The 13,763-nt window shown below is 41.5% G+C and overlaps 1 protein-coding gene across 3 annotated transcripts in view; it reads right to left on the reverse strand.

The window, feature by feature from the left end:
- The window catches only part of LOC310717557 (cadherin-18-like), a 49,505-nt gene extending 35,743 nt beyond the window's left edge, over positions 1 to 13,762 (reverse strand). The window contains exons 1-3 of one of the 3 annotated variants that reach the window (XM_083525785.1): positions 13,428 to 13,695; positions 931 to 1,024; positions 177 to 722 (exon numbers count right to left, since the gene is read on the reverse strand). In XM_083525785.1, coding sequence (XP_083381911.1) covers positions 177 to 497 — 321 coding nt within the window. In that variant the 5' untranslated portion in view covers positions 498 to 722; positions 931 to 1,024; positions 13,428 to 13,695. Of the gene's footprint in view, positions 1 to 176; positions 723 to 930; positions 1,025 to 13,427 lie in introns of all 3 variants that reach the window. The other 2 variants (XR_014530871.1, XM_083525784.1) reach the window with 2 other exon arrangements.
- Position 13,763: the final 1 nt, after the last annotated feature.

The following is a 13,763-nucleotide window of genomic DNA, read 5'->3' on the forward strand; positions in this document are numbered from 1 at the left end:
CAAGAAAAATAATGAAATAATGGGACTTTGTTTACTGTGAAATGTTTGTGGACACCCATTTGACCACCATAAGATTGGTATGTTCTCTTTCAACTTCCCATTCCACATTAAGTCCATGATAAAATCAACCTCCATCTTCTTGGAAAACGTCCCACTAGATTTTGGAGTGCTCTTACCTTTCCGACATATTGTGGCTCCGGTCCAATGTGCTCCTCTAAAACATAGAACTGATTCCACACCCAACCTCTCTTGGGCCGGTGATGGGGGTCCTTCCCTCCCTCGGGAAGTCTAGTCCGATTCTGAGTGTGTGTGTTTAGGACAGAGCCCACAGGAAGTCTGGTTCGGTTGTGAGTGTGTGTGTTTAGGACAGAACCCACAGGAAGTCTGGTTCGGTTGTGAGTGTGTGTGTTTAAGCCCAGGCCTGATGTAGACGGGCTGCCGAGGCTCCTCTGGAGCGCAAACAGGCCCAGCAGCAGAGAGCTTAAACAGGCTCTCATGTTAAAGAGAGGCCTGAGGACGGAGATCAGGCCCGGCAAGCCGGCTCAGCGCACCAACGTCCATCTTTATGCGTCAAACCCATCCTCGCGATCGAAACCCAGCTCACCGCAGAAAGCCGACGGCTGTATTCACATCCTGGACAGACGGCTGGGAGCTGTGCAGGTCACAGCTCGTTGGAGAGAGGGATTCCACCCAGGGATCTCTACAGGTACACCATCAAACATCTGTGGGAAGACAGAAAGAGCAAATCAACCGCTTGTGCTTTCGGCAAATTAAACAGGGATGAACGGACAATTCTGCTGAACGATAGAAGGATGAGATGGTTTTCTGGTAAATCTTATTTAAACAGTGGTTTGGATTCGCACACAGTTCACACCCATTTCTTCAAGCAGATAAAGTAGCAGATAAGATTATGAGCATTAACATAATTACCAGGAAGCACCAGGGAAAGGGTCGATTACTGGGAATACGCAGGTTAGACAACCGGATAGTGAGTGAGCCAGAAGCAGAAGATGATGAATGACTGCTGAGGAGTGGGGAGGAAAGAGGAAGGTGAAAAGGCAATAAGGATTGAGTTAGTTTAGAGAGGTTTGAGGGAGAGGAGGATCCTGAATTGAATTGGCACATTATTTGGGGAGGTTTGACAAGGTCTTGTCTTGACAGGTGTTGGGAAGAAGCGCATGCTGTCAGGGGTCTATGATAAATATCGTCATTATTTCAGTTTTGACGATGTGCGATTTGACAATATCGAGTAAATCGCAATAAACCAAACAAAACACACCTGCAGAGTTCACACGTACGTCACGTGATAAAGTCTAGTAGGGTAGACGAGTGCATGTGTGCATTAAGAGTGCGTTTTTTTCAATTTTTTCAATAATCTTGAATATCAGTATTCAATGTTTTATGTTTCTTCTTCTTCTTCTTTCGGGTGCTCCCATTAGGGGGCGCCACAGCGGATCATTCGTTTCCATCCCCCCCGTCCTCTACACCTCTACCAACACCAACTACCTGCATGTCTTCCCTCACCACATCCATAAACCTCCTCCTTGGTCTTCCTCTTTTTCTCCTTCCTGGTGGCTCCATCCTCAGCAATCGTCTACCAATATAACTCATGTCCCTCCTCTGCACATGTCCAAACCATCTCAATCTCACCTCCCTCACCTTTTCTCCAAAACGTCCTACATGCGCTGTCCCTCAAATAAACTCATTTCTAATCCTGTCCATCGTCATCACTCCCAATGAACATCTCAACATCTTCAGCTCTGCTAAATATCAAAACATTATTTGTGCGTTTTCTAACTGCACTTAAAAGCTTCTGTTTTCTTTGCATTGCAAAGATTCATTTTGTTAATACTGATATTATTTTTGTCGATATTGCACACCTCTAAACTTGTATTAAAATAGTTTGCGAGAGATTTTATTTGACTGAATTCCCCTTAGCAATCCTCAGCTGTTATTCTTTTTTTTTTTAGAGAATCTACAACACTACTCCATTTATTGAGTTTCGGTCTATAACAACAAAACTAAAAAACACTTTAAGGAACATCCCCGCCGTCCACCGTCGTCTCTACACAACAGTGTCAGGAGGTACCCGTGCGATTTCATTTCCTTCTAGCTGTGATGTGCAGTAAGGTAGAGACTCTGTCTGAATAGTCTAAATCCATTTAACCGAGGCCCAGAATAATCTGCTGCTGGTTAGCCACCCAGTAAAACACCTAATGCATTTTTGATGGAACAGCTGTTCTACTATAATAGCAGGGATTGTATTTGGCAGGCCAAGACTCGCTTGTACAGCATAGCAGTGAGGCGTGAATTTTCAGGACTAATAGAAATATAGGCTCAACTTAATAAATTCAGGTGGACAAGCTGCAAATTCACATCCTACATAGTGCACATATAGAAATTTTTCTGACCAGGATTTGATTGCTTATACAGTGATAGAGCGCAGTACAGAGTGTGTTAGAGATGTTCATTACTATCTTATGTAGTGCCTATGACCTGAATTCAAAGTAGGTAATATTGAAGTGTCTGGAATTAGGAGCTACATAGAGCTTGTATAACACACTACATATGGTGGAAAGACAATAGTTTCCTGTACTATAGATCTTGGTGTGAAGGTTAAGGGTGGACAAATTGTCATAAATATCAATGGTGTAACACAACAAATCACAGTCGGATTTGGGGATTCGTGTTCATCCAGCTACAAGAGCATTAGTGAGATTAGACAGTGATGTCTGGATGTTAAGGAGACTCAAGTTCCAGTTCTTCCTAAAGATGGTGAGACAGGTTGAGGTCAGAGGACTGTTCAGGACACTTTTTTTTCACTCCAACCTTCTCACCAAAAACCATTAAAAAAACAATATATCTAAAATGTATCTCCATTTCCAAATGCTAAAACTCTAGATGCTTTCCTAACAAGATCTCTCATAATCTCCTTCACAGTTTCATCACAATCTTTACTTCAGAACCCCGAATCTACTGAAGGCATCCTGCTGCAGGATAGCGATTGTACCTTCCTTTCTGCAACTCTAGTTATATTTCAGGAGCTCATATACAAAGAAATCCCAAGTGTTTACCTCAATATGAGAGGAATTGTGCTCCGTATGACGAAGTGACAGCTGATCGCTCCGTGTGTTGAGAGGGAGATCTGAGCACAACATGGGAAAGCAATTGTAGTCTCTCAGGAATAACAAGATGTCTGTTTTTCGGCAGTGTTTTCGTGAATGAGATCACCTGTCAGAAGACAAGCTCGGCAGATAAAAAAAACCTTTTATGATGAGGTCTTTCAGCCGACGTTATGATGAACATGAAGGCAATCTCGACTTTCATTCTTTCATTGTTTGACATTCTCAGATGCAAAAAAAAAAAAAATGTGATTTGGAGATCTTTGGATGTTCATATGGGAAATGTTTTACCTAGAAATTGTTTACCTAGAAAAAACTTGAAAAAACTAGTGACCTTTGACAAAATTCTGACAAAACCAATAGCATATGATGACTAAAGATTATAATAAAGCAGGACAACAGAGACAACAACAACAACAACAACAACAACAACAACAGAGCTTTAAAAAAATCTAATCAGGAGTCTATCACACTTGACTCATGCCAAAGACAAGTAGCCCCATAATAGAAAACTGAGGCTCAACAATGTACATTTGTCTAGTGTTCAGTCCAGCAGCATGTATCGAGTGATTCTACATACACATTTGCTCAGCTTTTGTTCATTTTCAATGAGTCTTTAATGTGACTCAGCAGAATGGGTCGTCTAAAAAAAAGATTCGTTAATTTTTCGACCGGACGCGCATTAGCAAAGCATCGCAAAATCGCGGCAGCTTGTGCAGAAAAAACAGAATTGAGTAGTTCATCTCATAAGTCCTCTGGTCCGAATCGTTCGTTCTTTTGTCACGTGACTCCCATAGGTGCTATGCTATATATATATATATATATACATTTATAGTCAAAGTTCATGTACAGTATGTAGACGTTTAGAAGGACCTGCTTATTGGAAATGTAATATTTTATTTGATTTCTGATTAAAGGAACGAAATGAACTAAATGACTTGAGATTTAGTGAGTGAGGTATAAAGAACCAGGTCTGTTTCTGAAGAGCTCATACCTCTAACCAGAGTGCCAGGTTTGGCAAAATTTTCAGCCCAAATACATGTAAAAAAAAAAAAAACCTCACAAAAAACATTGCATTACATATAAATTCTTTTTTTTTGGTTGTTGCATGGGAAACAAGGTCACTGTGGTGCAGATGCATTTCTGTTGTATTGACTGGTGATTATCCACTCGATCCTATATATTACAATGGGAAGGATGCTGTAGATTAGAGATAAATGGTCTGCACTTATATTTTAACAATGTGGAAATGTATTGTATTTAATTCCATTAATTTGCTCTAATACAGGATATTATTGTTTCCTGGTATAACTTGATCCTCGTAACCCTGTTATTAACTTAGCGTCATTAGGATGTTGCAGTGCCTACATTTGACCTTTGAAGCTAAACGAAGCAGTGAAACGTAAAAAAAAAAGAGCAAATTTGCAAAACAGCAATGTTTCATTATTTAGTCTCTCGATAATTAAAGTAATCAATAGAATTTAAAATGTATGCATTGAATCAGGACTTTGTGTAAAATATAGGTTGGGATTCTGCACAAACTACAGACCCTATGAACAAACTGCTACTACTCAGAAACCTAAGCAGTGAGAAAAAAACATATCTCGAGACCAGCAATCAGAACGGCAGAAATGTCAGACGCCGCGAGCTCAGCCCTCGGAGTCACGCTAATCAGCGGCCGGGAGATGTATGGACACCACGCACTTAGCTGGCTTGATGACCCGTAAAATGAAGAGCTCTAAAACACAAAGCAATAATCAGGCCACTAAGTACATTGTTCACCACGTTCTGGTGAGCTCCAGAAGAATCAGCGATGTGGCAATCAGCCAGTGACATCAAAAAAGCCTCGAAATGGCAAATCATAGCACGCTCATTTTCATTCACCGGGTATTTTCAGGAAACACCATTAACATGAAGAATCGCAAAGGAACCGCACTGAAACCATTAGACGGCTCGGTGCAGATCACCAAACCGTTGGGTTGCTTTGTGCCAGTGACACACAAATGTCAGGTTTTTCCTTCACTTTAAAAAAAAAAATCTTCTTTCAGGATAATATCCATTGTTCAAGAGCACTTTCACGCCTGTCAGTTCAACGCTGAGTCTGAATCGGGGTGAAATTGATTCTTTTGCTTTTATTCTTTTGATTCAAATGCAGAAACTCAAATGAACCAAAAAAAGGGCATTTAGACAAATGTTTTGTGAACAACTCCTAGTGTTTATATATTTATTTATTTTGTTTCACTGTTTCATATCTAAAGGCCACATGAGATTTCTGCAGTATGACAGCTCTATTCCTTAGCTCAATGTAGCAGCTCAGATCTAACAGGAAATGCCGTTACAACCTGGTTGATTTACTTCCTGAATGTGAGGAAAAACTTTTCCCATTGCAGTTCACCTGAAAGTGGAATGAGACCATTCAGGAATGAATGCTCTCCACTGACTGGAGAACCTCACTGAGCAGAAGAACACCCCAGGGTTCTATTCAAACAGCCTGTATGTTACAGAAAAATTCAATCCATCTCTATTCTTTTTGATTCGGTTTACCAAAATGCTTTGTTAAGCAACACAACACTTGTCTTAGTGCTACACACATTTTGAAAGCACAATTCCATTCTCTGGAATCTCTTGGTGCTGGGATTTTAACTCGTGACCTTTTGATCCAAAGTCCAATGCCTTACCCACTAAGATACCACCTCTCTAGCTAGCTAGCTCCACCAGCTAGTTCCTTCAGTTCGCACCAAACCACACGATCCAGTTTGTAAAGAATCAGTACCGCTCTCGTTCAGACTCAACATCCAATGCAAGCATGTGTTTTAAATGGGCGGGACTTCGATTGAACGAAAAACTATAAGAACAATTTGCATATAAGATTTGTTCACATTAACTCAATTTTTAGTATTTTACACAATCTAACTTGTACAGTATGTGATCTCATTACTTCCCGTATTGTACTGAAAAAAAGACGATGTTTTTTCATGGAAATGCATCTCAATAAACGACGTCATCTTATATTCGAGCGTAGATGTCAATAATAAGGCACACACGCAAAAAAAGGTGGCGCCAAATACAGGGAAATGAGTTCGGTTAAAATCGGGTTAAAAGTCGGCTAAGTAAACCAGCAAATTTTAAACTCATAGTGATAAATGCTGTTAGGTCATCTTGCATAGATTTTTGCCAATAGCCGATAGTTTTTCCAGGTCGCTCACGTTGCTGGCAATCGGCAAGTACGATCCAACATCCAGCTATTTGTATCGGTAAAATTGTATTGGTTATTATTATTATAATTATTAACATTATGGATATCAGATAATCGTAATGTCCAGCTGTATTATATTATAATCAAGTTGAGTATATGTAGAGTAGATCAGTGGTGGGGCGGAGCTAGATTGTGGGCGAAGCATCCTAAAGTTAAAGGCATAATTAAAAACACCATTTTAGGTAAATCTTCAAGAAATAAAGCATAATACACTCTTCTGATACTGATTCTGATTTATCAACATTATATCCTGTACATAGTGTTGTATCATATTCCTTTTTTTTTGTGCTTCTAAAAAAACACATAATCCATCCCTTCTCATCGCCCGTCATCCTCTGTTTCCTCCGTCAGCCTTGTTTGTGTTGGGTGCTGAATGTCAGCGAGGCATCTGCCCTCTGTAATGGTTTGTATCCATAATCACTCCTTGTTCCATTCAAAGACCGGTTTGTTGCTTCTCATTAAAATGTATACTTGGAGTTCGTTCTCGCCCCCCCCACCTTCCTTCTCTCTCTCTTTCTCTTTCTCTCTCTCTCTCTCTCTCTCTCTCTCTCACACATAATTCTGTCTTTGTCCCTCGTTCTTTGTGTAATGAGCTACCTGTTGGATTTGGATGCTTTGAGGACAGGCACAAGGACACATACCTGTGAGATCGTTTTCTCTCAGTGCCAGACGCTTTGTGCTCTGTGTGTGTCTGCTTCGAGCTTTACTCATTACCGTGCCACCGCTGCACATGCCATCGCTGGCGAAATGTCGAAACACGTCATCCGACTGTAAACGGAGGCGGTTAACAGGAATTACTTCAAAAAAAGTTACATTAAAAATACTTTAAATGCTTTAAATACCTTAAACATGGCAGCTTATATTTTACACAACTCTGAAGTGCACTCGAAACTGAAGAAGCTCCTTAATCGCTCTTAATTTTTCTCTCTCTTGAAGTTAATAAGCCAATAATTAACACACACACACACACACACACACACACACACACACACACACAAAAACATACACTATATATAGACGATACAACAAAGATGGTGGTGTGTGCACAACACGGGGCTCAGTGTCTCACCAAATTTCACAATTTGTTAGTCATTTCTCCACTAATATATTCACTCAGCCCCTTCAAATCAATTTGCACAATTGCCACAATACCGGCACTTCTGGTCGATGCTCAACAGCATTCCCTTGCTGTGTACCTGCTCTATAAAGTTGTATCGATTCTATTTATTAGAGGTCGGCCAATTAATCGGTTTTGCTGGAAATAAATACATTATTTCAGGTCACGTCCTTTGCTGGAGCGGCTGAAAAGGTCTGCTGTAACTAAGAGAGCGGCCTCTAGAGGTGAATAACTGACACCACGTGCTGTTTGCTTTTACGCGAGAGACTGCGCACTGCACGGAGAGCGCTATATTATATTTACTAATTATTATGTTTATACCTATGTTTATTAATATCATTTCTTTACATTACAACACAAATATTGAAGCACACAATTGTATAGAATGCAGTTTCTCCAAATCTCTTCCAGCATGGCGACACCCCCCTGTGCACAAAGCCAGCTGAGAAGGTTTACGGTTCTTCCTTTTTTGCTTTTCCACTGCCTGGAAGACATTATTTGTTTGGTGGTACAGTATGTTCTCAGTTCTGTACATGTAGATGATCATCTTCTACCAACACCAGATGACAGCAACGTCTGCATCACATCTGTACTGAAAATAAACCATCACACCAATTAAATATCTGCTGAATATATCTTATAGTGCTTTCTTTTCACTGATGGATGGAGTAAAAGGCTGTCAGTATATAATCCACACATTAGCTAGGAAATAATAAAGTGATTAACATAACTCTAGATTCTAAACACCAAGCTGCTTGTGCTGAATATTTCTCCATAAAACCCACCAGAGGTTCAAAAAGGGCCACATTCCCACACATCTTTCCTAATGTCATGTGTCTTGTGAAGTGAGACGTGTGTACTAAATATCTAATGCACACTTAGCACTCGTGTTCTCCCTCTAGGCTACGCCGAGCGTTGGACAGCGAGTTGCCTGGAAGAACGTATCTCCACACCTCTCCACACCTCTCCAGAACAAACGACGTGCTTCCGAACGCCGTTCAAGACAAGGTCTCAGGTTCTTATAGAACCCAGCGTGGGAGTCCAGTCTCACTGACACGCATTTTAATTAGCATGCAATGATTTCATTTCAATAAAATGGAACAGGACGAATTAAACAGATGGATAAAGAGAGGAAAAGCGGAAAGACCTTGAGAACGGGCAAGGACGAAGCGATAAACAAAACAACAGCGTTCAAAAGATAGGAGGTTAATTACATTAGGATACAGCATAGAACATAAACATCAAACTTTCCCAATGAAGAAAGACAAAAATAATTGAAAAAATAAACGGATCGAGTGAACGAGTGAAGCCTTGAACTCAATGTTCTACCTTTAAACGATCATTATATCTTATTTGTTTATTTACATTTACATGACGTGAATGCAGGAGATTTTATATCAAAAAGCAGCGTCTTTTTATTTACATAACAATGAAAAATGTATGTCAAAAGTATTGGGACACACGAATTTTCAGCTCTATGTGGTTCTACACAAAACTGTTACACAAAACTGGAAACACATGAAGATCTGATGGTTTTTATTCTTATGCTAAAATGTTTTATCATTTCCATAGTAACAGTTTCTAATGAAACATCTGTTTCTTCTTTTACGTGGATGCTTTTTTGACCATGAAGGTAGGAGTCTCCAGTGTTATAGGTCACAAAGCAACCAAACATTGGAAATTGTTTCTTTTTTTTTTTTGTATTTACAAACAAATGAACAAACAAACTATTAATTAAACAAATAGACTATTTGTTCAAAGGTATTGGGACACCCGCATTCTCCAGCCACATATAGTTCTTCTCCATCTTCTCCACAAACCTGGAGAAATTTGTATAAGACGTCTTTGGATGCATTTGGTAGCATAAAACTTTCCCTTCACTTGAACTAGGAGACCTGTTCCAGCATGACACTGCTCCTGTGCACAAATCCAGCTCCATAAATATCTGCTTTACATGTGTTGGAAGATGTGGAAGATCTTCTGCTATAGAGCTCCAGCCCTTTTAAGGATGAATATGAACGCTGACTGCACCCCAGGGCCTCCTCACCTTCTCACCTACATCACTACATGACTTTAATAATACTATTATAGCTGAACGAATCTCCAAAATCTAGTGAAACATCTTCCCAGAAGAGTGTGGGTGGATGGATGGACGGACGGACGGACGGACGGACGGACGGACGGACGGACGGACGGACGGACGGACGGACGGACGGACAGACAGACAGACAGACAGACAGACAGACAGACAGACAGACAGACAGACAGACAGACAGACAGACAGATAGATAGATAGATAGATAGATAGATAGATGATAGCTTGAGTTTGACATAATTGCTACATTTTCATGAGAATGGCTCATTCCATTTTTTTTTCCACTTCCTGGACTGCGATTGGCGAAAACATCTGCCAGGGTGTGTGTACATTTTCAGCGCCCACAGTTGTGCCCAAGATCGCATGCGCATCGATTAATTACGACTCGATCTCAGAGCAAATCGTTTGGCAAATAGTTTGGGATGCGCATCAGCTGTTCACGGCATCCAGATGTTTTTGCTCTCAGTCATAAGTGAGCAGCGCTATGAAAGTGTCTAAGCTGTAAAGAAGTACAAATCTCCACAACACTCGTATAATATGTTTGAAAGTGCTCTGCAGCTTACTGGGTGGAATTCTGGGTAATTATTTGACACTGCTGCACCAGACACATGCTGCACCAGAGGTCTGGAATGTATTTAAACTAAACAAACATAAGATTTAAAGCAAGAAGATGTTTCCAATAGTAACCAGAGTGGAAGCAGAGTAGATCGGTGCTGGGGGCGGAGCTAGATTGTGGGCGGAGCATCTTAAAGTCATAATTATATTTACATTTATGGCATACGCCCTTATCCAGAGGGACTTACAACTGAGCAGGTGAGGGTTAAGGGCCATGCTCAAGGGACCCACAGTGGCAGCTTGGTGGTGCTTGGATTTGAACCCAGGACCTTCAGATCTAGCTGGATAGACACACACGATCTGAGCTACCACCTCCCCTATAAACACACAATCTTTTTTCTTCTTCTGTCATTTGCTCCATTCAACTATTAAATTAAATGAATGAATGCATTAAAACTCACGGCTTGACACTGGAGACTTCTTCCATTAATGCTAAAAGCGCTAAAACTCATCACGTTTTATTGTCAACACCTTCTGACCAATCAGAATCCAGATCACATCAGCGCTGGGTAATAATTCAATGCTTATAGATAAAACAAAAAAGAAGAACTGGAGTTTTTTTTTTCTCCAGGAATATAAATGACATGGTGAACATTATTAACCTCCAGCCGAGGGGTTAATGCTGAACAGTCGAAAGTGATTCACTAATGTGTTGAACTCGAACAATTAAATTGGAATAAATTACTGACCCTGAGATCAACTGCTCCACTGCAAACACCTGCTTTCTGTTAAAAAAGTCAATAAATCATTCTCCATTAGGGAGATTCCTCATTTCCATACTCAGCTCTTCTGTTTCGACCCCGACTTTATCCAGATCGAGGCGGAATCACGGCCCACGGAGCCCAGAACTGAACAGTTAGAGGGTTAAGGGTCTGACTCAAGGGGCTGAGATCGGACCTGAAGGATTTCTACATCACAACCTTTAAGTCGCTCGTGCAGATTCGAAGCCGGTGCAGTTTTAATGCGAGTGTCTGGAGGTCGTGTAAACACTTCTGCATTAGTGGGATGAAGGACACGGTGTCAGTCGAAGGGCAGATCCCAGTTCTCCACTGCTTGAGAACATAAAGCTGTGCTGTACTTCAGGGCTGATTAGATGTAGACACCTGCACCTAAACATCACTAGTGTCCTAATTAGACCTTAAACATCCTGGAGTCTTTTATACTCATGTCTATGCAGTGTGATGACAAATTCTCGGTACACAAAACATCCACACAGAACAGGAATGATGTTCAAGGACGGGATTCGTTTTCCACGCAGAGGTGTGAGATGTAATCAGAACATCCCTGGAAATGTGGTTCTGCTCAGTGCAAGATGTGCCACTTCTTACTCTTTTCATCTCAAGCGTATCAGAGAAGCCATGCTGGGTATGTTGTCACGCATGGCACAAGTACAGCTTACAGACACCTGGTCATGTGACCTGCTAATTATTTAGTGCAATTTGCATGACCACGCCCACAGCATCAGGGATAAAGCCATGAGTCATCATAAATATTAGACTGAAGATTTTCTTCTTTACATAGTAGGTGAATTTTCCCAGTGTTTCTGTGCTGAATACAACAGATAAACAAAAACAAATGCATCCATACCGTCGTTTTGTTTCCCTAAAGTTGCTCATGCACACAAAAACGTCTGAAAACGTTTACGTTCCTGTACTGAGGAAAAGCACGAGAATAAGTACGACGCTTCGACCTGCGTCATTTCCGCCTGCTGTTTCTTTACTTTTCGACTCTTTGAAACTTCATGCCAGACTAAAAATGCGTCACCATTTTTCAAATCCTCCATTTTTACAGTACACACTGCGACGCGAACACGTTTTCAAAAAGCTACATTTCTGTTGACTGTGAAGAACATGGTCTCAGTGTAGACAGAAGGAGTATTAGTGTGGATATGGTAAACATCTGGATTTGTCTGACATCTCTTTACAGTTTCTCAAGCATTCATCTTTTAGAAAAAATAATTTTTAATTAGTATTGCCGGTGTGTGTGTGTGTGTGTGTGTGTGTGTGTGTGTGTGTGTGTGTGTGTGTGTGTGTGTGTGTGTCTGTGGGTGTTATATAGTAAAACCGCGATATGTTCTAGATGCTCTTCTTAACCGTCACACCGATCAGTCTGATGCTGTCAGCTTAATGCAGCACTGCTGTGTATTTTTAGGGTGTGTGCTGTTTTACTCTGAACAATCTGTCAGTCACACACACACACACACACACACACACACACACACACAGAACACGAGCTCTTTCTGCGCTTACACGATCAATCAAGTGATCACGTGACACGTCATCCGTTCACGCAGATAAATGTATATATTGTTGTTTTTTTTACACAATGTGCAGAAACTCGCATCCTGCACGTGCGCTCCTCTGCTTCCTCCCCTTCCTCCCTTTTCTTCCCTTTTTTTCTTTTGGAAGTCGGAGCTTATTTTACAGTGTTACCTGGATCATGGAGATGGACTTCAGAGAGGCTCTTAGGTGCTGTTTGGCACCTCGACATAACCGCGGCTTGAAAGCACTAAACGAGGCGGAAAGAAAAGAAATCAATGCATCGCACCCAGACGGTATCTGATCACCAGCATAACTTCACTTCCATTTAGAAAAAAAAGAAACGCATCAGACACCTGGGAGACAGATCAGACCCCCCCCCCCCCCCAACAACCCCAATACACCCCTCCCCATCAGGAGCAACATGCGGTCGCACAGTTTATAGGCATGTAACACACACACACACACACACACACACACACGCTCGCGCGCGTATACGCGAATTTGCATGCACGCATTAATTTTTTTTTTTGGTAACCAAAAAGACATTTGAATCATCTCAGAAGGCCTCGGGGATGAGCTTCATGATTCTCACAGCAGCAGCTGGACACCAGAAGCAAAGTATTTATTTATTTATTAAAATTTTATTTGATTTAATTATTTATTCTCCAGCGCCGTCCTGCAGAAACCCGCGGCCAGAGAAAGTGTGGGATGAAGATGAAGGTGATGGTGATGGTATTGATGATGGTGGTGATTATGATGATGATCAATATGCACACGCATCTTTTAATCCTCTACATAACAGACTCTACACACACACACACACACACACACACACACACACACACACACACACACACAGCGCCAGCAGCCGTTCGCACACTTTCCTCGTCTCGAGCGTTCGTCACCCCGCGCGCGCACAAAACAGAAACGCAAGACAAGATACTGTAGTGTCGCTTCTTACCTCGCGCTTCTGCCTCTACACCTGCAAAAGGTGTGTAACCGGGTTATCTCCACATCTTAGGTGCGCGCGTGTGCGTGTGTGTGTGTGTGTGTGTTCACAGTCCACTCCACTCTCGCTGCCAAAATCTGCCAACCAGTAGCGGCTCGGGAAAGGAGATCTGATTGGCCGGATGCGCGCGCGCGTGCACAAGCATCTCTCTCTCTCTCTCTCTCTCTCTCTCTCTCTCTCTCTCTCTCTCTCTCTCTCTCTCTCTCACACACACACACACTGTCTCACTCTCTCACGTGCCTGCGCACTGTCAGCGTCTCACATTTCATACTCTCTCTTTCTCTCTTC

This window comes from Silurus aristotelis, assembly GCF_946808225.1.
Source record: "Silurus aristotelis genome assembly, chromosome: 22".
Classification (NCBI taxonomy): domain Eukaryota; kingdom Metazoa; phylum Chordata; class Actinopteri; order Siluriformes; family Siluridae; genus Silurus; species Silurus aristotelis.